Consider the following 26,832-nt stretch of genomic DNA (forward strand, 5'->3'; position numbering starts at 1 on the left):
GTTTGGTGAAACAGTCCTATCTCCACTGCTCTGAAGTGCCACCTTTGTTAAAAACCAGGGATTCATCAATTTGTTGTCTCCCTAGTCTTTCACGGGTCTGCATGCTTGCCTTTGGGTCAATAGACAATGCTATTTAGAAATTGTGTTCTAAATATTCCTTTTTAATTGTTATCATTATGTACAAATACAGTTGCTGTGTATTTGTTTTGTAGACAAAAGTAAGTCCAAATCTATAGATAAATTTTGTAAGAGTTTGAGCCAAAAAATTGAGGACTGGCTCAAAGAAAAATCTCAAAGGATTGAGAACATGCTCTGGAGAATGGCAATTTTGCAGTTCTTAAACCAAGCTATGGTCAGTTTTATTAAAGAAAAATTTGGTATGGTTTACTTTTCACCAGTCTCTCCTGGCATGCTTGTAATGATACCAGGGTCACCTGGTCGATGATAGCTAGTGCACATACTTGGTAGTATTTTCCACACGCTGTGCCCAATTCAATATTATTGCCACTATAGTGATGGGCACCAGTCTTGGCCAACATGGCATAGTGGTCTGTTTCAGATTTCCTCAAGGCTGGATGGACATTGCTGGTGAGGATGGCCCGTTTCTCTCTGCCTTGTCTGGTCATCTTCATAGTCTGCTTGTGCCCCACCAGGTACCTTCCACTTTTCATGACAAGTTGGAGCCTAGAGCTGATTGACTCCAGCGACTTTATCATCTTTGCAGCCACCATCTTCCTGCCTTAGGAGCGGGATGGCCCCCAGCCAAGAGCAGCCTGCAGTTCCCTTTTATACATTTAGAATCAAAGGTTACGTGCAATCCATTAGTGATATGGAGGTGGGAGAAAACCGGTAGGAGGTGTCTCCAGGAATGGATAAAAAGCAAAATGGAGAGATACATACTTGTTTCACATCAGTGGTACAGGATAGTTAACATTGAACTTTTCCAGTAAATGGTATGGTACGGGACAACAAGAAAGTAAGGAGTTTGGGGTTGTCCTGGGAAGGAAGGTGGTTATGCCTCTGCGAGGACTGGAAAAGATAGTGACTGACATTCCAAGGGTATGTTCTCTGAGATGCACAAAAAAAACGGATGCGTCTCTCTTAAGGCAAAGATTGACCTTTTATTAAGGAATCTTGGCTCCATGACCTGCAAGGTTAGGAAGTCTGTGATTAGACCATTCTGTGTGGTTACGTGGTCCCTGCCTTTATTTGTCAGGCTTGCTACAAAGTCCCTCTTCACCACTCACACTTCAGCTTGCTTTATTGCACTGTCCGGGACCTTCAGCAAATGGGTGCTGAATAGAAGTACTGATCAGAGCCATCTTTATACCATTTCTGATCTCAGGAAAGCTTCCAACATTTCACCATTAAAAATGATGTTTGCTGAAGAAAGGAGACCTGACTTGGGGTGAGCACACAATGCAGTGTACAGACGATGCGCTATAGAATTGTATGCCTGAAACCACGTAATTTTGTTATCCAACATCACTCCAATAAATTCAGTGTTAAAAAATACCACTTGGAGAATTCTTACTCTGTTCTTCAGTTCTCAAAAACACCTTTTTTTTTTTTTGTAAGTTTCAAGCATTAGAGGCATTTATGAGAACAAATATCCAATATGGTAAAACATCCCAACAGTAAAACTTATTTATCTTTCTTTTCTGTAGTCCATGAAACATTCATGAGGCTTAATGATCATGAAAGATATTTTCTTAGTAAGAAAAGAATTCTAGATGAGTTCTCTTGTATAGGGGTAACTTTTATATAAGGTCACTGACAAAAAATAAAAAGCAATATAAACTACTTAATTTCTACCATTTTAATTGACATATTATAAAACATGTTTTTAAAAATGCAAAACAAAACTTTGTTAGATAAATTTAAAAATGAATGTTTGCAATGGAATATTACTGAGCCATAAAAAAGAATGAAGTCATGCCACTTGGGACAACATGGACAGACTTAGAGGATATTATGCTACGTGAAATAAGACAAACAGAGAAAGACAAATACTGTATGATTTCGCTTATATGTGTAATCTAAAAACAAACTAACTATGGTCACCAGAAGGGAGGGGAGATCAAGGGATTGGGTGAAAAAGAAGGGATTAAGAAGTACAAATTGCTAGTTATAGAAATAGTCACGAGGATGTAAAATACAGCATAGGGAATATAGTCAATAATAACTGTATATGGTGTGAGATGGGTATTAGACTTACCAGGATGATCACTCTGTAAGTTATATAAATGTCTAATCCCTATGTTGTACATCTGAAACTAACACAGTGTATGTCAACTGTAATTGAAAACTAAACTTAAAAAAATTGTTTAATTTTGTTATAGCAAAAAATTGATGCTATCGCTTTTATTTTGAGTATACTTTTATCAGATTCAGGGAAGTTTCATTCTGCTCAAATTAGTTTTTATCCTACATGGATGATACTGTGATTTTTATGGTTATTTTGTTATTGTGGTGAATTTTAGTATTAAAACTATGCTTGCACAGACCAAGTATTCCTTTTATATATATGTTATATATGTATTACTAGATTCTGTATTTCATTTAGGGTTTTTGCATCTATTTTCATGAGTGAGGCTGACTTAAAATTCTCCTTTCTTGCACTGTCCTTGCCGTATTTTGCTAGCAAGATGGTGCTCGCTCTATAAAGTGAATTAATAGTTTATCTTCATGTGTTCTCTGGAAGAGTTTGGATAGTATTGATATTATTTCTTTTAAAAATAATATAGTTTTCTTTGTGGGGAAGTTTTTCTTCAACAGATGTGTCAGTTTTGATAACTGTTTTTCTAGGAATTTGTCTATTTTATCTAAATTTTCAAATTTATTGGTGTGAAGTTGTTCATAATACCCTCTTATTTTCTGTAGGATTTGCAGTGATGTTCACTTTCATTCCTGATATGAATAATTTGTTTTACGTATTTTTAATGAGTCTCATCAGAGGTTTATCAATATTATGTGGACGAAAAGGGACCACATACTGAACCTGACAAGTTCACGGAGGCCTGTATCATGGCCTTACAAACTCAGACACCAGAAAGTAACCACCACATAGGATGGTCTGAAATGAAAAACTTTGTAACTAAAATTAAGTCATGATGGGCAGTCTAGTCCTAGGCTAGAATCTTCACTGACAAAAGTCAATCTTTTCCTTAACCGAATCTGTCAATTGACTTTTTGCATCCACGATAACATACCTTTGGAATGTCAAATTTCTTTTCCCAAGACCCCTCAAATGCACAGGCTCCACACTGGGAGCAGGCTGGGGTGGGGGGTGGGGGGGGCGGCGGGCGGCGGTGGGGTTGGGGAGGACAGACCACCGATCCCCTCATTGTTATTGTTACTGTGTTAATTGTTGACTGTTAAGTACCCTGTACCCATCTATACGAAAGATGTGTCCATCATTTTTCTTTTTATCCAATTGCAGAGGTTTCCCTCGTTGTCTTCTTCCACCTTCCTAATCTATCACCAATGGCTTTCATGGAACCCACTTACGTCTTCTCTTTTGATTGTAATGTATAAAATAAGATGCAAAACGGCCATTTTCCGGAGCATTTCCTCAGTCTGTTGAGGTTCTGCTTCCTGGCAATTGTCATCAGTTGACTCAAATAAACTCATAAAAATTCTTACAGGTTTGGCCATTTCTTACATTGACAGTTACTAGTGTTTTCAAAGAACAGACTTTTGACTTTGTTGGTCCTGGCTTCCTTCCCTCCCTTCCGCCTTCCCTCCTTCCCTCTTTCATCTAATCACCTTATTCTTTACTTACCTATCTACCTTTAATACATTTGTTTTATTTCTTCTACAGTCTTCTGCTGCATGATATTTTGGTTAATGATGAACTGTGTATATATGACAGAGGTCTCAAGATTATAATGGAAGTGGAAAATTTTGTCACCTAGTGAGGTGACACTAGGCATTGTAGCACAAGGCATCACACAAATACCATTGTGTTATAGTTGCCTACAGTATTCAGTACATTAACATGCTATACAGGTTTATAGCCTAGGAACTTACAGGGGAACAGAATTTGTCACCCCAAAACATATCTCTTTGGCATAAGGATTATTTTAGGCTGATTAATTTTTAAGAAACAGCAGATGTGGAAGAAGCTCTGAAAACCACGTAGCAGTTACCCCTTGTAGAAGGTAACAAATTTATAAGGGAATCTCCATATGTCAGGATGCCTCCCACCTGTACCTGGACAAGGGGGTGACTTTGTCTTTAGAAACTCGAATCAATTCAGACTTATATCTGCCTTATATCACAACCTTGCTGTATTTACTGTGCTTTTTTCCCCTAGTAATCTTCCATAAATGACACCCCCACGCCTAATATCTTCTTTGTCTTCAGCTGAACATGGTATTTAAGGTAGTGGCTCCAGTCATTTCGGCAAATTACTCAGTTTTCCTGGGTCTCCCCTGTGCATACAGGAGGTATACATGTTATCAAACTTCTATTTCTTTTTCTTTTAATCTTTTATCACAGGGATGTCTCAGCCAGGAACCCAGTAAGAGAGAAAATTATTTTTCCTCCTCTACAGGGCCGTGGGCTAGACCATGTAGCCTAGGTGTGAAGTGGGTCGTACCACCTAGGTCTATGGGAGTGCACACACTCTGATGTGTGCACGAGGACGCGGCCACCTAACACCACACTTCTCAGTGTATCCTTATCGTAAGTGGCCACCGTAACTGTACTGTTAACCTAAAAATAAAAGGCCAAAGTGAGAGACAACATGCATTTATTTTGAGATTTAAAAAAAATTGCTATTTGGAAAGCACTGGTACAGGCAGATGCCCAAATAGTATTCCCATTAGGAGACAAAGGCAAGGGGCGTTTATGAGAAAGGGAAGGGGAACAATCCCATCAATAAGCAGGAGGCATTTCTATAGGTGCAGATGAGCCAACTAGTGACTCTAATTTTAAAAAATGTTTTTTAATGTTCAGTCTGGTAGTCATCACTCTAGTAGTCGTAATATCTGATTTCTTGTTATCTTGGCAAACAGTTGTTTGAAATATAGCGCTGCGGAGGTCCAGTCCAAAGGCTGTTCTGCCGGTTTAACATTGCGATGGTTTGAGGCATACAATCTGCATGGTAGTTCCTCTGGGATGCAGCTCCGACGCCATTTTAAATGGTTCTGTTTATTACATGTGTGCGCGTGCATATACATATGTACACATATGCACGCACACACAGGGTCTGGCAGAAGTAGGGCCTGCTTGCATGTGGTTGGTAGGATGTACGGGTATAATAATTTATAGTTTTAATTTGAACACTTCACCTAAAATGCCGTATGGTGTGCTTGAATGTGATGTTGTTTTGTTACGGAATTACATGCTTATGATTTTGCAATCAGAAAAGGGCATTGTTTGTGCCACATGCTGTTTTGTTTTTTTTTTTAACATTCTTTTCTATGGGGTAATTGGTTCATTATCTGATGTTTGAGATGGATACTTAGATCACGGATTTTTTTTTTCAGTTAATCATTTTCTGATAGGTGCTTTAAAAGCTATTCATTTCATTCTAAGTGGTAAACTTTAGCAGTATTCTACAAGTTTTAATGTGTTTTGGTTTTATTGTCATTCCTTTCAAAATAATGAGGATGTCTTTGTTGCCTCCACAGGTTATTTAAAAGTAAATTGCTTAATTTCCAAACACAAGGGGATTTTCAGGTTTATTTTGTTACAGTCAGAGAACATACCCTGAATGATTTTAGTCCTTTGAAATTTATTAGACTTGCTGTGAGGTCCATCATATGATCAGTTTGGATAAGGGGTCATCGTGCACTTGAAAAACATGCATATGGCCTTTATTGGATGCCGTGTCTCTCATATGTGCAATGTCATTCAATCTTACGTGTTCCGACAGCTTTTTATCTTCTGGTTCCATGTTACTGTTAAAATCTTTGTTTCTCTTTTTAGTTCTGTCAGTTTTTTGCTATATACTGCTGAAGTTATCACATGTACAAATGTAGAATTTTTATATCTTTCTGGTGAATCATCATGATCTTTTTTTAAGAGAGGAGAAGGGAAGAAGAAAGAGAGAAACATCAATGTGCAAGAGATACATGGTTGCCTCTTGCACATCCCCTACTGGGGACGTGGCCCGCAACACAGGCATGTGCCCTGACTGGGAATTGAACCTGCAACCCCTTGTTTTGCAGGCCAGCCCTCAATCCACTGAGCCACACCAGCCAGAGCGAGGATCTTTGTCTTCAGTAATGTAACTTTGTCTGACGTTGGTATTAGCTTGGACCTCAGAGCCCTTGGACTCCATTTATTCCTCCCTCCCGAAGTTACGTGCCACTGCTGTTTAACTCTGTATTTTAAAACTCACAAGATACTTATTCCTTCTCAGTCAGTAGCCATTTAGCCTTATCCATTTACTTTCTATTGCTTTTAATTTTTTTCCTGTGTCTCTTAGCTTCCATCTTCTAGAAAGGGTCCCTATTTGTGTGACGATGTCTGCACTGCCTTCATTATGAAGTTCTTGGCCACACCCGCCCCCCCGCCGCCCACAGCCCAGAATTTAGAATTCTGAGCTGGCGATTATTTTCTTTCAGCCTTGTAAAGATACCATTGCAGTGTGTTACTCCTTCTGGTTTTTTTCTGTTGAGAATTCAGCTTATTGTTTTATTGCTGTTTCTTTAAAAGTAATCTTTTTTTGGTCCACAGTGGTTGTTTCTAAAATTTTCTCTTTGCCTTTGGTTTTCAGCAAGCAGTTGTACTCTGATATGCTTAGGTAAGGTGTTTTTTTTTTGTTTTCGTTTTAATATATTCTGGTTGGAGTTTGTAGCATTTTTGAATCTGTGGCTTGATGCCTTTTGTTCTGGAAAATTCTTAGCCATTATCTCTTCACACATGCTCCTGTTTCATCCTCTCTTTTTTTTCTTTTTGAACCCAAATATCTTGTATTTCAGACCTTTTCATCATGTCCCATATATCTCTCACATTCTTCTATATTTCCATTTTGTTTTCTCCCAGAGATACTTGCTTCTAATTAAAATGTCAAGTAACTAATTCTTTCTTCAGCTGTGTCTAATTTGCTGTTAAACACAGCCACTGAATTTTTTTTTTAAGGTTTTATTTTATTTTCAGGGAGAGGGGAAGGAAGGGAGAAAGAGGGAGAAGAACATCGGCCAGTTAGTTGCTTCTCTCTCACACCCCCAGCTGGGGCTGTGCCCTGACTGGGAGTTGAACCAGTGACCTTTTGATGCATAGGCTTTAGCAATTCAGTATCCTCAACCGCTCACTAGGCATTCTACTGGCCCCGCCTACTATAGTGAATCTTCTGTTAACATGCTACAGTCTCAAAATGTTAAAAGGAGATTCATTATTTTTCCCACAAATTAAATTATTTTTCTTGTCCAACAGTAACTTTCCCAGTCTCTAAAGCTTGCCAACCCTGGAGTCTTTAACTCGTATCTTAAATAGTTTTCTCTGTTCAGAGTTACTGAGTGCTGTTTAGTCTCCGTCCAGCTTTCTCCGTGACTCATCCCTCGTCTGCTCTTGCACTGCCTTTTCCCTCACGGAGGCTGTCCTGGTGCCAGGCCTGCTCCAGCGGTCTCCTGTTTCCTGCTTCTCACCTCTTGCCCTTCACTCTGTTTCCCACATGGCTGCCAGATTTATACTGTTTCAAAGTGCTCCTTTCTTTCCATCACTCTCCCCTGCTGGACCTCTAATACCTCATCACCTATAATGGACAACTTCTGAATTGTTCAGTTTGACCTTTTAGGCTCGTATCACTCACATTCCACAGTACAAACAATTTTCAGCTAGACTGGACTTCTCACTCTGCCATGAAAATATCCTATCGCCAAGTTTTATGCTCTTGCTATTTTAATAGGGTTTCATTTATCCCTCCTTTTGACCTAATAGTCTTTAAAAAGAACATCAAAGACCATCTAGGTCTGAATTTTTGTACCTAGTCTTAGAGTTTCTGACAAGACGGCCGTGGCTTTCAGTGCCTGGGGCTCATGTGTTCTGCTTCCATAGTTTCTCTGTTTATAATTTCTATAAATCTTTCTCTTTTTGCACCACTTTCTTTTTAGTGCCATATATTGTGTCTTTTTTAAAATGCATATTGTCTTCATGTCTAGAGTGTATATTTTTAAATACTTCAGTGGAGTTTGATTTGAACTTCAGGGTCTCAAAGGAATATTGTAACATGCTGCTATCCTACTATGTACCTCGGGGAAAGAAATAGTGATACATATCAGTTATGCAGGAGCCCAACTTTTGAGCTAATTTTCTAGATAGAAGTTACCTCTTTAAGCACTTAAATTTGACATTTCCACTTAAATATTTATTACTGCCTGTCTTTGGCAAGCACAGGATACTGATGATTATTTAACCTTGTTTTCTGATGACTTACTCATATTTGTGAGACTTACTCATTTTTGTAATCCTAAGTCCTCAGAAAAGTACCCAACACGTGGTAGACACATGTTGGAATTATTTCTGATTAAAAATATCGTTGTTATGATTTGTTACCATGTCATACATATAGAATGTATGTTTCTGGGAGCTTTTTTTTTTTCTTTTTGCCAGTCTGTAATTATTTGCCTCTCATAAAAGTAAAGTACAAAATCTATAGCTTCATGAGGTTGTATGTATATAAAAATTCATTAAGATGTATAGTTACGATTTGTAAACTTTACTGTATATAAATAGACCCAATAACAAATTACTCAAGATTGCCTCACCTCAGCCGTCTCACCCTTAATACAGTCTTTGTTTTTATTGTCTCTGCTCTGGTCGTATGGGTGGCAGAGGGAGGCTGGACTATTAGGTGAGAGACTTGATTTGGCAGAAAGAGCCAGGCTGACGGTGTGAGAAGCCCCGGAGGTAGCCCGGGCTGGCTGAGCCCTGTGCCGTACTGTGAGAAAGCCGGCAGTCTGCGGACCTAAGTGGTCAGCAAGGAGGGGCAAGTGCAGCACACGCTCTGGCTCCGGCAAACAGGGACGCATGTCTATCTCAGATGTAAGGCAGACAGCCCGGATTAGTGACCTTAGGGCAGGGGCCCTTTGCCCTTTGTCCTCCCCTATACCTCTGACCTAGGTAAGGAAGGGCAGTCCACGGTAGAGCCTGCCATTGTGAGCTAAGGAAAGAGAGAGCTGCTACAAAGACAGTTCCGATCACACTTAACAACCTTTTCTGGCAGGCTTTCATTCTCTTGTTTCAGCGGTAGTAACTGCAGTATTCAAAATAAAGTGGTCTCTAGAGTGCCTTCTGGTGGCAACTGCCAAGGGTTTTGGCCCTTCCGAGCACAGCTGCCGGTCAGAACCTCCCGCAGTGTTCTCTGGGGAAGCAGGCCGCGGAGCCGGATGCCATCAGTACTCACCCTCGGTTAGTGTCCCCTCGCCTTTAGAGTTGGCTTACCCCGAGTCACCTTAAATAAAAGGTCCGCTTCATAATGCGCCTGAGTGTGCTTCCCAAACCCCTTCAGCCCCTCAGAGGACTGGAGCACCGGGCAGTGGTCCTAACTGACCTTGTTTTCCCCTAATTCCCAGGGTCAATTTTGTAGAGTATTCTCAGAAATCATTCCATGTGAAATTAAACCCAAAAGTCAAAAGTGTTCATAGTCTCATTTCTGAGTACTGCCATGGATCAGGAAAGAATGGTATCTTCTAGGCTAGTGGCTCTTAAAAATTATTGAGGACCCTCAAGGAGCTTTTGTTTGTGTGGGTTATATTTATTGATATTTACTAGATTAGAAATTAGAGCAAATTTTTAAAATATTTATTAATACACTTATTTAAATAAGTTTACTTCACTATATAACAAGTTATTTTTATGAAAAAGCTATATTTTCAAAAATAATCAGAAGCGTAAAAAGTTTTCTATTTTGTAAATCTAGTAATCGCCTTTTCAGATAATTGTGGATATTCTTTTTTGATAGAATACCCAACTTAAATGGTATTTTCTTAAAGATTAGTTGCAACGTATAATCTGAAACTATGTTAATGAACTTTTCATACCTAGTGCTGTCGGGAAAGAATGAGCATGAAAAGACAAGTAACATTGTTTGAACCTTATAGTAGCCTGTGAAGACATAAATCATATACTATTATTTCCATTTTACAGATGAGGGATTGCATCCAGGAGAGAGTCACTTAATAATCTCTCTGTGACAGAACTACTTGTGGTTTGGAATTGGCTTATCATGGGCTTGATTTAATTTTGGGAATAGATTAATTATCCAAAGGATAGAGTACCCCGTTCAAATAACTGTGATTTCTGTGTGTCCAATATATGCATTTTTTTAAACACTGTATTTTATTTTTATTCTAGACTTATTCTGGACTCTTCTGTGTAGTCATAAATCCTTACAAGAACCTTCCAATTTACTCTGAGAATATTATTGAAATGTACAGAGGGAAGAAGCGTCACGAGATGCCTCCACACATCTATGCTATATCTGAATCTGCTTACAGATGCATGCTTCAAGGTAACTGGAAATGTTAGAATACTAAATACTTAGAATTTCTTAAATGTAGTTAGGTGTTTTACTAGATGCTACAATCTTTTCAAAAAAGATTAAAATTTTAAAAATCTTTTTTTAAAAAAGTAAAAATTAAAGTAATAAATGTCATTGTAAAAAATGAATCCTTAAGATTAGAATGGGTGAAATGGCCACTTTTATAGGAAGCCACTAGGGTTGTTGCTTTCATAAGTACTGCATGTTATTTTTAAGTTAAAAAGCATCTAGTTTTTAGACTTCTGGTCAAGATGGAGGCATGGGTAGACATGCTTTGCCTCCTCGTACAACCATAGAAAAAATTACAAGTAGATCTCAAAACAAATAACACCTAGAACCGCCAGAAATAGAGCTGTATGTAGTCCGAGAACCAAGGATTTAAAGAAGCCACATTCATGAAGAAGGGTAGGGTGGCAGAGACGCCCTATGACCCGGGAGGGGTGGCGGAGGCGGCAGAGGCCGAACAGACGATCCCACGTTCACGTGTGGTGGATGAAAATTGGGAGGGATACCTTGGGAGCGAGCAATCCCAGACTGAGAAGATAAATCGCCGTAACTTCTGGCTGTAAAAAACAGTGGGGGTTGGGGTGGTAGAAGAAACTGCTGGATTATCAGGATACTTGGCTTAAAGTTAGAATGTACGCATACCCACCCACTCTACAATTCACCACTGGGGCAACAGCTAGAATGGCACCAGTCACATGTGTGAAGTGGTTGAAGTGACTGGAAATGGGGCAAGTGCTGGGCAAACCTCCAGGAGCCAGGCAGCAGCATTGTGCCTTCTCCAAGCCCTCCCCCCGCCACAGAGCCACAAAGTGGTGAAGCAGGTTGCCCTGGTGATGACCTTAGGCTCTGCCCCACACAATTTACAGGTGACTTTTCTACAATAGGCCGCACTACTAAGACAGGAAGTCAAAGCAGCTCTACCTAATACACAAAACAAACACAGGGGGGCTGCCAAATTGAGGAGACAAAGACACATGGCCCATGTGAAAGAATAGAACAAAATCCCCCAGAAAAGAACTAAACAAAATGGAGAAACCAACCTATCAGATGCAGAGTTCAAAACACTGGTGATCAAGATGCTCAAATAACTCATTGAGTATGGCAACAACACAGGAAGAAATGATGGTTACACTAAGTGAATAAAAAAATATCTATAGGAAACCATCAGTGGAGGGGAGGAAGCCAAAATTCAGATCAACCATTTGGATCATAAGGAAGAAATAAGCGTTCAACCAGAACGGCAAGAAGAAAAAAGAATTCAAAAAAACGAGGATAGTATAAGAAGCCTCTGGGACATCTCCAAACATGCCAACATTCGAATCATAAGAGTGTCAGAAGGAGAAGAGGAAGAGCAAGAAATTGAAAACTTATTTGAAAAAATAATGAAAGAAAACTTCCCTAATTTGGTGAAGGAAATAGACTTCCAAGAAGTCCAGGAAACTGAGAGTCCCAAAAAGTTGGACCCAAAGAGGACCACACCAAGACACATCATAATTGAAATGCCAAAGGTTAAAGATAAAGAGAATCTTAAAAGCAGCAAGAGAAAAGGAGTTAGTTACCCACAGGGGAGTTCCTATAAGACTGTCAGCTGATTTCTCAAAAGAAACTTTGCAGGCGAAAAAGGACTGGCAAGAAATACTCCAAGTGATGAAAAGCGAGGATCTACAACCTTCTATCCAGGAAAGCTGTCATTTAGAATGGAAGGGCAGATAAAGTGCTTCCCAGAGAAGGTGAAGTTAAAGGAGTTCATCATCACCAAGCCATTATTAAATGAAATGTTAAAGGGACTTATCTAAGAGAAAGAAAATCAAAACTATGAACATTAAAATGGCAACAAATTCGCAACTATCAACAACTCAATTGAAAAAAAACTAAGCAGACAACTAGAACAGTAACAGAATCATGGATGTGGAGATCATTTGGAAGGTCATCAGCTGGGAGGGGGAAGGGGAAGGATGGAGGAAAAAGTGCAGGAATTAAGCATAATTGGAAGGTACAAAGTAGCCAGGGGATGTTAAGAACAGTATAGATAATGGAGAAGCCAGAGAACTTATATGTATGACCCATAGACATGAACTAAGGGGGGGTTACTAGAAGGAAAGGGGGTCCTGGGTGGAGGGAAGCAAAGGAGGATAAAATTGGGACAGCTGTAATAACATAATAAATTTTTTTTAATTATCTAGTTTTACATACATGTGATCTCCACCACAAGCTGGTATAATCAAAGCTCTATTCCTTAGGTTTTAAAACGAGCAGTAAGAGCCAACAGCAAGAATAACAGAAAGGGTGGATGCATCATTGGGGAAATAAAGATTATGAAATATTTCTGATTTAAATGCATGTAAAAGAGACAAAAACTGTATGTGTTGAATTAGTTTGTTCTGGTTTCTTTTGAATTTAGAGTGAAATATAAATTTTAAGAGTCATTCATTTGAAGCATGGCTTTAGACACAATGGTTTATGGAGGATGTGTTTTTAAAAAAAAAACAGAATGTAGCAGTTTTGAATGCATTTAACATTGCTCAAAAAGATTACATTATACATGGAACTTCCTAGTGCTATGTGAAGTCTTTTATAGTAACTCCCCCTCTATCTCCTTTTATTTTTTTTTTAAATAAATTCTATAAAGTATATTAAAATCTATGTGGTTCTTATTCAGTAGTTCCATGATCATGAGAAAGGATAGCCCTGGCTGCTATGGCTCAGTGGATTGAGTGCCAGTCTGCAAACTGAAAGGTCGCTGGTTTGATTCCCAGTCAGGGCACATGCCCAGGTTTTGGGTGCAGTCCCCGGGTGGAGTGCAAGAGACAACCGATAAAAAAAAAAAAATTAAAAAAAATTATCTAAAAATAAATAAATTTTTTTTAATTAAAAAAATTAAAATAAAAAATAAATAAAAAAGTTAAAAAAAATTAAATATCCACCTGTCATCAAATTTTGTAGGTCATGAAAAGGCTGTCTTGGCGACTGGGTCTGAAGGATAGTGTGAGGGAATTAATAAAGTACACTACCCATTTCTACTTCAAGAATTACTTGATACTTTTATATACCAGGTCCTCTGAGACAAATAGGAAATACTTCGCGACTAGAATAGAATAATATCATAGATTTGTAAGGACAGGTTCAATATCCAGAATCAGCTTAGGCTTAAAGAAGATTAGATCTAAAAACGTCTCTTGCCCTGGCTGGTGTGGCTCAGTTGGTTGGAGCGTCCTCCAGTAAACTGAAAGGTCGCAGATTCGATTCCCAGTCTCCCTCCCCCTCTCCACCCATTCTCCACTCTCTAGAAATCAATGGACTTGTCCTCAGGTGAGGATTAAAAAAAAAAAAAAAAAGGATGTAAAAACCTTTATTAAGTTCAGAGCCAAAGAATACTAAGAATGACGATGGCAGTGATTCTAGATAATGGAGAAAGAAGCATTGTCACCTCCTTTGTTTTTGGTTTCGTGTCTATGTTAAGAATAACCTTTATGTGCAGAAAAACATTTGTATGAATGAGGAACCTTTGCTTTATATGGGAGATGAAATTGGAGAGACTATACTCCTCTAATTGAATCATAGTTCCTCATCTAAACAAATGCATTCTTACTGTTGAGATTGCTGACTCCCTGGTCTTTGAAATGTATAGAGGGGGAGTTTCCAGAAGGCTGGGATGGGCTCGCATACATAATTATAAGTTTTAAAAGGGAGGAAGCTCCAGACTACTGAGTTTAATACACCTGCCAGGAAAGATTCTAGACTCTATTGTTAACAGTCTGAGAATAACATGAAAATAGCCACCGTGTTACTTTAGTTGAGTAGGAAGGGAAATAGAATAGACAGTGTAAACAGAGGATTAAGACTTATACATGGCATTTTATAGTCAGCCAGGATATCCTTGTAGCTGTATGCTAAAAAGTTGCACTTGAAGTGCTGTTAATGATTGAGGTTGGCCAGGTTTTTCAGGGTTTGCACAGTGGGCTTGTACCCTTTACAACATCTTTATCAATATACTTAAAGATGTAGAATGTATGCCCATAAAATTTATTGATGATACAAAACTGGGAGGGGAAAATCAGTACATTACATGAAACCGAATTTTAAAAATATCTTGACAGGTCGAATGGGGAATTAGAGCTAACAGAATCGTCAGTTAACAAGGTTAAATGCTAATGTCCCAACACCGAAGGAGCAGCTCCCCGGCTGCCGGGGCCCTGGGGCTGGCGGAGCTCAGCTGCCCTCACCTTGCAGTAAAGCTGTTGGTCTTTAAAAAAAAAAAGAAAGAAAGAAAAGAAGAAGATGAGGCTTATCAGTACATTATAGTAGTATTAATATCATTGTTAATGCTAGAATGAACATTTATTGGATATTAGTGTGTGCCAGGCACTGAGCTAATTGCTTTATGTGTATTATTTAACCCACAGTGACAATCCTATAACGTAAATAGGATCACTTACCCTTATTTTATGGGACACAAAAGGCTAAAAACTTGACCAAGAAAATGTAAATAGTAAGAGGTACAATCTAGGATTCAAAACCAAGGCAGTGTGACACATTCTTACCCACAAAAATAAGTTTTATTTTGAAAGGGAAAAAGTGTTACAGTAATTGATAGTTTTGACTACATAATAATTTTAAAAATTGATACAGAAAATAAAAAAATATGCTAAACAATTCTGTCGTATTCCATTCCGTAATTAGGAGCTGTTGACTGATGTACCATATGCACGATGCAGTTGGGTTGAGGCATCTGCTAGGGTGGTCACTTACACATACAGTGGCTGATGATGCTCATGCTACCTTTCAATGCTGATCAATCTAGGTTTTCAATTACAAATGTGAGCAAGTAGCTAAATATAACCACACCTCTGAAGAGGATATGTAGCTAGAGAGGGTACCATGCAGAGGATTCAGAGCATGTGGTCCCACCGAACAGTTTGTTTAATGCAAAATCAGACGAGGTCTTAATTTTTTTCTTAAGTTTGGATATTAGAGGATATAATATCAATAAAGTGCTCAAGAAATAATTTGTTGAATGAATGAATGAAGGTAAAGTTCTTAGACATAAATTTTATCACAAAAATTACAAATTTGCCCTGGCTGTGTGGCTCAGTGGATGAGTGCCTGCATGCAAACCAAAAAGTTCGCGAGTTTGATTCCCAGTCAGCGCACGTGCCTGGGTTGTGGGCCAGGTCCCTGGTTGGTGACGTGCAGGAAGCAAGGCAAATATCTCTCACACATTGATGTCTCTCCCTCTTTTTCGCCCTCCTTTCCCCTCTCTCTAAAAATAAATGAATAAAATCTTTTTAAAAAATTATAAATTCAGTTTTTGTCAGATTTATACCTAAAGATAATATATGCCTTAATGTAACTAAGCATTTCATGTTTTAGTATTAAGTGAAGCTTTATTTTTAATATCCAATTGTTCACTGTTAATATATAGAAATATTCTTTTTTAAATATACAGTATATTGACATTATATTTTTGTGCCCTTGCAAAATTCACTTATTCTGGGCAGTTTTGGGTGTTTTTTTTTTTTTTTTTTTGTAGATTGGGATTTTCTGTGTAGACAACTGTATTCTCTATAAATAGAGACATTGTTATTTCCTCCTTTCCAATTCTGTTTTTAATTTTTTTTTCTTGCCTTGTGATGTTGAATAGATAGGGTGAGAATAGCCATTCTTGCCTGTTCTGATCTTAGGAGGACAGCATTCAGTTTTTCACTGTTGAGGATGGTATCAATGAAAGAGTTTTTTTGTAGATGCCTTTTATCACGTTGATGAAATTCCCTGTATTCTTAGTTTGCTGAGGTTTTGTTTATTTAATCATGAATGGATGTTAAGTTTTGTCAAATGCTCTTTCTACATCTATTAAGATGATGATATGGTTTTCTTCTTAGTCTGTTGATACAGTGAATTAGATTGTTTGCCTTGTGGCTGTTGAGCTAACCTTGAATTCCTATAATAAATACGATTTGCTCATCATGTGCATTATCCTTTTTATATGTTGTTGGATTTGATTTACCAACCTTTTGTTAAGAATTTTTGTGCCTTTGTTTAGGAGAGATATTTATATGTCATTTTTTTTCATAATGTCTTTTTCTGATTTTAGTGTCAGGGTAAGGCTTGTCTTTCAGAATGGGTTGGGAAATGTTTTTTCCTTTTCAATTTTTCTGAAGAGTTTATATAGAATTGGTATTATTTTTCCCTTAAATGTTTTGTAGAATTCACTAGTGAAGCTATGTTTTCTTTGTGGGAAGATTTTTAATTACAAATTCAATTTATTTTTTAATTGATGTATAATTGACATACAATATCACATCAGTTTCACAAATTCAATTTCTTTAATAGATATAGGACTAGTCAGGTTATTATTTCTTCTTGAGTGTGCTTTAATAGAAATTGTCCCATTCATCTTAGTTTTCAAAATTTTTGACATAAAGTGGTTCCTAGCATTTCCTTATTATCCTTTTAGTATTTTTGAGATCTGTAGTGGTATTGCCTTTCATATTTCAGATATTGGTCATTTGTGTCTTTTTCCTAATCAGTCTGGCTAGAAGTTTATCCGTTTCATTGATTTTTCTCAAAGAACCAGCATTTGGTTTCACTGGTTTTTTTCCCCCTTCTTTCTGTTTCTTATTTCATTGATTTCTTTATCATTTCCTTCCTTCTACTTACTTTGGGTTGGATTTGCTCTTGTCTAGTTTTTCTAAAGTAGGAGCTGAAGTAATTGATTTGAAAACATTTTCACTGTTGAAAATATAGTTTAATTTGTCATGGATTTATTAAGTACCTCTATCGTAGGTACTTAAGTAGGTGATTTGGAGGAGGTGCTTTGGAAAATAAGAGTTATCAGATGAATCTCTAGTCGTCAAAAGGCTAGTTGCATTTTTGAGATTAAAATAGTTTCTCTTAAATATCAATATAAGGTGGTATCTGGTCACATTTATAGGTTTTTAAAGATCACTGTGTTGTAGCGCTGAAGTTGGCCCTTGAGGGATGTAGAGGGTTGAGTGAGGCAGAAGGTGGGAGTGGGGCGGCCACAGCTGGAGAGAATCTTGGAGGTCCCGAAGCCTGGCCCCTGAAGCCTGGCCCCTGTCGTGCTGATAGTGACACTGAGGCCCACAGTCAGTCCAAGACCAGACAGACAATTAACGAGAACAGACAAGTCTCTCTAGAAAAGAGTTATTTGGTTTTGGTTTTGGTTGGGTGGGGGATTGAGAAGTTTAGGGGAATGAAGTATGGGGCAGATTTGAAGGGTAGATTGTAGCTGCATGGGTCTCATATTTCAGACAGTGGTAACAGCATGTGTAGATGCAGGAAGAAATCCATTCCGGATGAATCAAGAGGCAATTTAATTTTGGTTTTAATTTTTTCGTGTTTCAGTTTCTTTAAATCTGTAAACCAGTTCACAAAAGACATTTAAAAAAATTGGTATAGTGGAGTTCTATAGAAATTGCTCAGACCAGAAGAATCTACCAATCTGATGGTTCATATTTAGAGTGAATAAGCAAAAACTTGTCAAAACCTAGTTTTATAGGTAAAGAAGTTGAAACCAGCGAGGAGTCAGTGTCTCGTTTATAGATACAATAGTCAGTTTGTGGCAGAGCTGGAACAAGAACAGAAGATTCCAGTTCCCACTATTTTGCCAGTGCCCAGCATGGTACCTTGCACTGAATTTCTCTCAGCAGACTTAAGGCTAACTGGTAATTCTGGCAATAAAGAAGTTAGACAGTTTCTGATCTCAGGCAGCACATTCTACTTGTCTGGCAATTAGAGGTATTGTTTGTCGAACTCTGAAATATGGTTCAAAGAAGGCAACAGTGAGGAGTCTGAGGGAGGGTGTTTGGGAAGTTTCCCCAGAGGGGATCCAGCTGAGCTGAGCAGGAAAGGACATGGGGAGATACCCAAGTAGTTGTGGGTCTGGGAGGAGCATGTGGAAGAAAGGACGGGGCATGACCTCTGGGAAAGGGAACCAACAAAGAAGGCTGACACCAATTGTGTGCTTTGCATGCAGCAGCCAGAGGGAAGGAACTGGGCAGGAGCTACAGACATGCCTCGTTTTATTGCACTTTGTTGTGCTTCGCAGATGTTGCTTTTTTTTTTTTTTTAACAAATTGAGGGCAAGACCCTCCACCAGCAAAAAGATAACGACTTGCTTAATTGCAATAGGTGTTTGATTGTGGTGATCTGGAACGGAACCACAGTATCTCTGACGCATGCCTGCGTTAAGAATTAAAGTAGGCTTGAGGGGCCAGACAGTAATGTGACTCAGTTTACACACAGAATATGTGGATGGGTTTGCTTATTTTGCTATTATTATATGGAAAGAGTATGACATAGCGATGAACTATTTATTTTTCCTTCATGACATTTATTTGTGCCTGAACTACTGTGAGATCCTCACTGGGCACCAGATGGCATCCACCAGAGGGAAAGCAAGCACAGCATAAGGGAGTGACAAAAAAGCTACTTGGGTGAACTCAGTTAGTAGTGTTGAGAACACAGGCGCAAGGAGCAGACCTAGCTGGTTGTCTTCCCAGCATCCTTGCCCTTCAGTGGCTGTGTGACTTGGGAGGCTGACCTAATCTCCTTGGGGAACATTTCTCATCGGTAAGATACATTGATGCTCGCAAGTGATTGGAGATCATATATCCTACACCGGAGGTTTTGCCCATGGGCTAGATGTGGATTTGAACTTTATCTTTTCATTTGAAAAATTGAGTTGACTACTTAAATCATTAATCGCTTCAAAATCATGTTAGACTTTTTTCATTATGCTTTCTTTCCTTATTTTTAGTATATGTAGCATTTTGACTTGAGATGGTGGCTAAACTTCATATAGATATTAATCCTCTTTCCACCTTCTTTTCTACTCAGTGTTTGATACTAGTTGTTTTCTCCTTCAAGGTCACATAATGGTTGATAATGGTTGAGGGTATTCTTGAAGCCACTCTGAAAGGCATTGGTTTTCCAACTTGGCCCTGCCTCAGACTCACCTAGGGAATTTGCCTAAAGTGGGATTTTTCAATTCCTAGAGCTCCTGAAGGTGGAGCTGCAGGAAGTACATTGTTACAAAACTTGCCAGCTAAATTCGATAAGCATAAAGGTTTAAGAATCAGGGTTCATTAGGCATAGAAAGTCTTCTAAGCCTGGGTTGTTATTTACTCCCAGAGAATCTGGCAAAAAAATAAGTGAACTTGTCTGGGTTATATAATAGGGTTGGGGAAGAGTTAACTTGACCTGAGAGGTGTAGAGTTACTAATAGGCCATTACTGTAACTTTATTATATCAAATATTTTAAAAATCAGGCAAATGGTCACTTTCTCTTTTTTTTTTTTTGTTTGTTTTGTTTTGTTTTCTAGATCGTGAGGACCAGTCAATTCTTTGCACGTAAGTAAATGTCAAATGTTCAGATTTGTTTTTGATTCTGTTGGAAAGTAATTTTTTTGTACAGAGGGAGGGGGTAAAGTAGAGTGGTAATTTTTAAGAGTTTGATTATCATCATGTTAAGACTAAGATTATAGAAGTTGCTTAAATTTGGTATGACTGTTTGATTGTCAAACTGGGCTTTTCACACATAATCTGTGAAACATAAACATCTTCGGTTTTTATGTCCAAATGTTGACCTACTAAATGTTTCAGTTATTTATCCACGTTACCCAATAGACACTATTGGTTATTATGTGCCTTGTGTGCTGTATGCTAAGTAATAGAGAGTCAAGGCTGAATAAAACAATATCCTCATAAGGAAATGATTAGATTTGCACATTAGAAAGACCACTTTGGCTGTAGCATGAAAAATGGATTGGAGGAAGAGTTAAAACAGGAAGACCAGCAAGAAGGCGGGCTGTTCAGTTATCTAGGCAAGAGTTGGTAGGTAGTAACTTCAGGTAGAGAAGCTGCCATAAACCTAGAGAAAAGTGGATGAATTTAAGTGGTGCTCAGTTGAGGAGACTGATGCACCAGGACTTGTGACTTATATGTCTGGGAATGTGGAGTTCCAATGATTTCAGGATGTTTCCTCACAGGGGAAGTGGGAGAAAGAACCAATTTGGAGTAGAAGATAATGAGGTTGGGGGAGGACACGTTGACTTTGAGGTGCCTGTAGCTCATCTAATTGAAGCTGTCCCCTGGCTATTGGATATGTGGGTGTGCGGAGCCCAGGACAGGGAGTGCGGAGATGCAGCTCTGACGAGTCAGCGGCCTGGATGGTGATGGAAGCGAAGCCGCGAGGGCAGCTGCGACTGCCTCGGAAGCTTGTGTTGAGAGAGAAGGCAGGACATGCCAGTCGTGAAGAAGAGTGACATTGAGGGTCAGTCAGAGGACCAGGAGCTGCAAAGGCAGCTAAAAGGATCCGCCATGGGCATTGGGGGGCAAGGGGGCGTGGTGACACAGCAGCCAAGGGGGAGAGGGAGTCCAGGGGAGAGGGAGCAGTCAGCGTGTTATTAGATGCTGCTGAGATTGAGTGAGAGAAACAGAAACTTGTGCGTGGGATTTAGCAGTAAGCGTGACAGGTGTTGGCCTCGGACCGGGGAGGAAGGTAGGAGCCAGATTGCAGTTGAGAAACAAAAGGGAAGTGAAAAGTTGTTTAAAAACACCAACAAGCCATTTTCAAATAGTTGAGAGGCCGAGAGCAGTAGCACAGGCACACCTCGCAGGTGCCGCAGCAAGGCGAGTCGGGACCTTTTTCCTGGTGGAGAGTCTTGCCTTTGGTTTGTAAAAGACTCAACACCAGTAAAGTGCAAAACAGTGGAGTTCAGTAAAACAAGGTATGTTTGTAGTCAGATCGGTAAGTTGTGTTGTTATCGGTGGTATTTTCACTGTGGAAGAGAGAACGTGCTGATGAGAGGGGGATGGGGCGGAAGGAGATGGCTGAGGGAACGGGGTCGGGGTCGGGGAGGGTGACAGCCGCAGAGCGCTGGGCGTTGTCCGGGCTGGGAAGGGACTCCCTACAGGTCAGGGAGGCAGATGGGTCCTGATGTAGGTAAGTGGGAGTGGAGGCTGGGAATTGAAAAGGTCCTTATCTAACGATTTCTCTCTTCCTTCAAGTGTAGAGCATTTGTTATCTAATAGGCAGAGGCAGGCGTGGCAGGATGGGTTTGAAGGGAGAAGTTGTAGAAATAGCTGACACTGGTCTCTTCTGTTGCATAAAATTTCTCCCAGCATTGTTTAGCTTTTCCTAAACAACAAACCGCCTTGGAATTTAATGGCTTAAAACAGTTTTCCCAGAGATGGGGTTGGACTGGGCCAGCCAGTTCCTCTCCCCTGGGCCAGGCTGAGCTGTCGGGACTCCTGCATCTGCAGTCACTGGGGCTGCTTGGGGCTGGATGGGGCTGGATGGCGACTGGCCGGGTGCCTTGGGTCCTTCGCCCCGTGCTCCCTCAGTCCGCGCCGGCTAACCCCTGTTTTAACACAGCGGCAGAGTTCCAAGAGCAACAAGAGAGCAAGCTCCACTGTGGAACCGATTGCATTTCTGCTTGTGTCACACATACTGCTGTCCCCTCCCCCAGCAAGACACATGGCCAGGATCAGGTCAGTGTGGGAAAAACTGCCAAAGTTAGGAGATACAGCGAGATGTGAAACAATCGGGGCCCTTGCTTAGCCCACCGCGAGGGTGTGGGGTGGGGCCGGGTCCAGCCCACCGAAGCGGGGGCAGTTGCAGTTCCTGCCAGGTGAGTGCGAATGGGACAGTGGAGCACAAGAATTGAGGGGACTGGCAAGAGAAACCACCACAGTGGACCATGGGACATGGGCAACGGAGAGGGAATTGACAGGGAGGAGGTAGGTGGGTCAAAGAACTAGAGGTCTTGGTGAAATGGCGCAGATGATCTCGGGGGTCCTGGAGTGTCAGGGCAGGAAGACTGGGCGGGGTGGCCACACGATGGGAGAGGGCACACGGAGCCTGCGGTTTGGGATGTCGCTCTCATGAGAAGTGGGGTGCGGCGATGTGCGCGAGAGTGAAGTGGGAGCTGCGGCTGCCAGCGAGCACTTCACGGTGCTTAGAGGAAAGTTCTTTACTCCAAGGTAATACGCTTTTTACTTTTTTGGAATAAAAACTGCTTGTTTTTTTCGAAACAATAAGAGAAGGTTTGTTGGGTTTGTTGTTGTTGTTGTTGTTACTGATCTTACTAGTCAAAATCCAAACGGGAGAACCAGTGCTGCTACTGTGTGCATCGTCGGGAGGAGGGGGCAAGAGGTAGGAGCTTTTATAAGAGAGTCTGGGAACAGCATTAGGGAGAATGAAAAGGATGCTGCCAGCTTTCTCTCTGACTCGTGTGTATACGCAAGTGTCATGTGTGGGGCAAAGGGCGACGCTCACCGAGAAGGCTGCTTGGGGAGCCCCAGGGTCCAGTGAGGCCAGCAGGGGGAGGGAGGGTTCGGTGAAAAGGCTGAGGATGAAGCAAACTTTGCTCACCGCAGTATGGGGGTCCCAGAGAGTATGGAGGAAACAGTGCACATGGGAGCCAAAAATAATAGAGCAGAGTGATAATAATATCAGGAGAAGGAAAACAGCGTGAGAGCAGAGTGTGAGCATGGGAAGTGACCGGAGGAACTGACATTTGTAGCAGCGAACGAGGGTGGTGGGGGCGTAAGTCTGAAGGAGCCCCAAAGTGCTTAGGTCTCTGCACCCCTGGGAGCCTTGGGCCTTCCGCAGCAGCAGCCGCCATGGCTGGTGCTTACTGCCTTACAGTGGATTCCTAGCTCAGGAGGGCAGGCACGCACCCAGGGTAGCCTCTAGACCCTCATCCTTGTCACAGTGCCTGGTGGCTATTTAAAGAGTCAGTGTACAAGGGTGGTCTGATAAACCTTCCAGGCACAGAGAACAGTAGATGAGAAATAGTATCAGGTAACTTACAAGTAATTTGAGCATAAGGTGTGAAGTATGACATAAATGGCCAGTTTAAGTTCAGCATGCCCCTAAATTAACCTTCATTCCTATAAACACAACACATCTCCCGGCTTTCTTATTTCTGTCATCAACCCTATGCATTCCAGGACTCAAGGCTTAAAATCTTGCAGCCTGCTTTGACTCCTCTCTCTTTTTTATACCTTGTTTCTAGTTAGTCACCTCATTTGACATTTCTTCTGTCTCCCCCTAGCCTGGCCCATCACCTGACGTCTCACTCATTTTGGTGAGTCCTAGCTGACTTCCTTGCCTTTAGCCTCTTTCTCCCTCCAGGAAGGAAATGTGCCCAATTTGAATCCCACCTGTACAAGGAGTCCAACCCACGTTGATTTTCTCTCTCCAGGTCCTTTTGTATGTACACTGCTATACATTCCTTATTTGGGTCATGTGTATCTTGTTTTACAACTACATGGTGAGGTAGGAACTGACTTACCTTGATTGCTTGAGAACCTGGCACAGTGTACAGAAGGAACAGTAGGGGTGGGGCAGACAATAACGTGTACTTAGGAAATGGGTACCGTTTCAAACAAAAGGACGAATCTCATAATTAAGTAAGAACCCAAAAAATAGGCTTCCGTATAGATTAGAAAGTTTTATAAACTAATGATGCCGTATGTATTTTCAAAGGGCAAAACCTTTCTGATACCACTTTTAAAAAGGCATTTTATTTTGAAACTGCAAAGCTACACAGAAACAGAATAGCCCATCTCCCAGCTTCAATGATGTAAAAAAAGGTTACCACTTTTTCTTTACTTCGTTTTTTCTTTTTTAACCTTTGCTGATGCATTTTCCCAAGTTTTCATTTTAAAAATTCAAATGTGAATTTTACTGAAAAGTTGAAAAAAATGTTTAAATGCCCATATAATCTTCGCTTAAATTTGACAGTTCTCAATCTCCACACACAAGCACTTTTTTAAAAACAAACCATTTGCAAGTTAGTTGCAGACATCCTAAATAATTAACCCCTAAATACTTCAGCAAGTGTCTCTTAGGAACAAATGAAAAGAGCGTTCCCACATCACCACAGGCCATCCTCACCCTTAAGGAAGAAGATTAACATTGATTCAATGATGTCTTGTACAGAATCCATATTCACATTTCTGTAATGGCCTCCAACATGTTTTTTATAACTTTTAAAAATCCGTGATCCTGTCAAGGTTCACTCCTTGCATTTGTTATGTCTGTTAATTGTGATTCTATATTCTAGAATAATCTACATGTTTTCATTTTGCTTTTAAAAAAAAATTACCTTTGCTTGGATTGTTTAAAAAAAAAAAAAGTCACTTATTGAGAACCTGATCTGCAGATGTCTTTTATTTTCTTTTAAAATTTTTAGGCAACTTATTTATTTATTTAGTTTTTTGGGGGTTGTTTTTTTGTTTTGTTTTTTTGTTTTTTGGCATTGTATTATTTATTTATTTATTTATTTATTTATTTATTTAAATCATCTCTATTCTGTTACAGTTGTCTCAATTTTTCCCTCTTTGCCCTCCTCCACCCCCCCCCAAACAGTTGATTCCCACTCTGTTGTCCATGTCCATGGGTCATTCATACATGTTCTTTATCTAGCCCCTTCCCCTTCTTTCCACCATTGTCCTCCTTCCCCATCCCCTCTGGTCATTTTCAGTCTGCTCCATCTTTCCATGCCTGTGGTTTATTTTGTTCGTTAGTTTATTTTGTTGAATAGATTCCACTTACAGGTGAGATCATATGATATTTGTCTTTCACCAGCTGGCTTATTTCGCTTAGCATAATATTCTCCAGTTCCATCCATGTTTTCACAAAAGGTTGTTCGTTCTTTCTTTCTTTCTTAATGTAGATTGATTTTACTTATTTGTTTTTTTAAATGTCAAGGTTCATTATAAAATCTTAAAAAATTTAAATCCATTATAAGGTCTCAACAATCGTGATACCTGCACTGAAAAAGTCAAGTAGATCAATGAAATATCTGTCTAACAGTGTAACATATGATTAAATTTATATTTCAAATCAATGGGGAAAATAAGTCTTATTCAACAAATGAAGTGCATGGACCACTATTACTTGAAATAACGATAGAGCCCTATTTCACACGTTATACAAAAAATATTCAGGTGAGTTAAAAAATCAATATGTAAAATCTAAGAAGCTTTAGGAGAAAATACAAAATAATATTCTTCTTACCCTGAAGTAAAATATTCAAACCTAGAAGCTATAAAGTAAAATATTGACAAAATGACTATGTTAAACGTTTAAGACTATACAGTAATATTCTTGTAAAAAAAGTAATGGACTAGTAATAGAATAGGAAGGTATTTGCAGCACATCTATAAAAGGGTTAATAGTTTTGCCTTTTTTTTTTTAGGGAAAAATTCTACAAACATTTAATCAAAAAATAGATAAAGAATAGCAAACAGTCATTTAAAGCTTTTTAGAAATAATAGATATAGGCAAGAAATATACAAAAACAGGTTTAGTTTCAACAAATACTAAAGTGACAAAATAACATATCATTGTCACAATCAGGTTAATAAGTATTAAAAATAGTGCTAATATCAAGTATTGGTGACTGTGAAAGGAACTGGGTATTCATAGATTCTTTTTCTTCATCTTAAAGGACTCCCATTGGCATATTTTGCAGTGCTGGTTTGGTGGAGATGTATTCTTTTAGCCTTCTTTTATATAGGAAACTCCTTATTTCGCCTTCCATTTTAATTGAGAGCCTTGCTGGGTAGAGCAGTCTTGGTTGCAGGCCTTTGGTTTTCATGACTTGGAATATTTCTTGCTATTCCCTTCTGGCTTGTAGCGTTTCTATGGAGAAGTCAGCTGCTAGCCATATTGGGGCTCCCTTGTATGTTACTACCTCTTTCTCCCTTGCTTCCTTTAGGATTGTCTGTCTTTCATTTTAATGATGATGTGTCTTGGGGCAGGCCTCATTGGGTTCCTCCTGAATGGGATCCTCTGTGCTTTCTGGACTTGTGCGACTTTTTCTCTCCTCCAATTAGGGAACTTTTCCATCATTGTTTTTTTCAAACAGGTTCTCTATCCTTTCCTCCTCCTCCTCTTTTTCTGGTATCCCTATTAAATGGATAGTATTATGTTTCAGGTTGTCCTGCATTTCCCATAATGCCTCTTCATTCCTTTTGAGTCTTTTTTCATTTTCTTGCTCTTTCTGGGAACTTTTTTCTACCTTATCATCCAGCTCACTGATTCGATCCTCTGCTTCATCTAGCCTGCTTTTGATTCCTTCTGCTGTGTTCTTCAATTCAGAAATTATGTTCTTCATTTCCTCTTGTCTCTTATTGACAGTTTCTGTGTCCTTTTTCATGCTGATATAGTTTGCAGTAAGTTCCTCGTAGTTTCCCTGTAGTTTTTGGTAATTCTCTCTGAGCTCACTGAGCTCATTGAGCTTCCTTAGAACCGTTGTTTGGAACTCCATATCTGAGAGTTTATTTGCCTCTAT

The 26,832-nt window shown here is 39.6% G+C and overlaps 1 protein-coding gene and 1 pseudogene across 2 annotated transcripts in view; one reads left to right on the top strand and one right to left on the bottom strand.

Annotated features, from left to right (window-relative positions):
• MYH10 (myosin heavy chain 10) overlaps nt 1-26,832 on the top strand; it is a 141,450-nt gene that overhangs the window by 13,064 nt on the left and 101,554 nt on the right. For both annotated transcript variants that reach the window (XM_054575679.1, XM_054575680.1), the window contains exons 3-4: nt 10,309-10,465; nt 19,846-19,873. In XM_054575679.1, coding sequence (XP_054431654.1) covers nt 10,309-10,465; nt 19,846-19,873 — 185 coding nt within the window. The remainder of the gene's footprint in view (nt 1-10,308; nt 10,466-19,845; nt 19,874-26,832) is intronic.
• On the bottom strand, nt 385-731 carry LOC129072271 (60S ribosomal protein L30-like; annotated as a pseudogene).

The sequence above is a fragment of the Pteronotus mesoamericanus genome, unplaced genomic scaffold (genome assembly GCF_021234165.1).
Source record: "Pteronotus mesoamericanus isolate MK-2021 breed Mesoamerican mustached bat unplaced genomic scaffold, CSHL_Meso_final contig_317, whole genome shotgun sequence".
Lineage (NCBI taxonomy): Eukaryota > Metazoa > Chordata > Mammalia > Chiroptera > Mormoopidae > Pteronotus > Pteronotus mesoamericanus.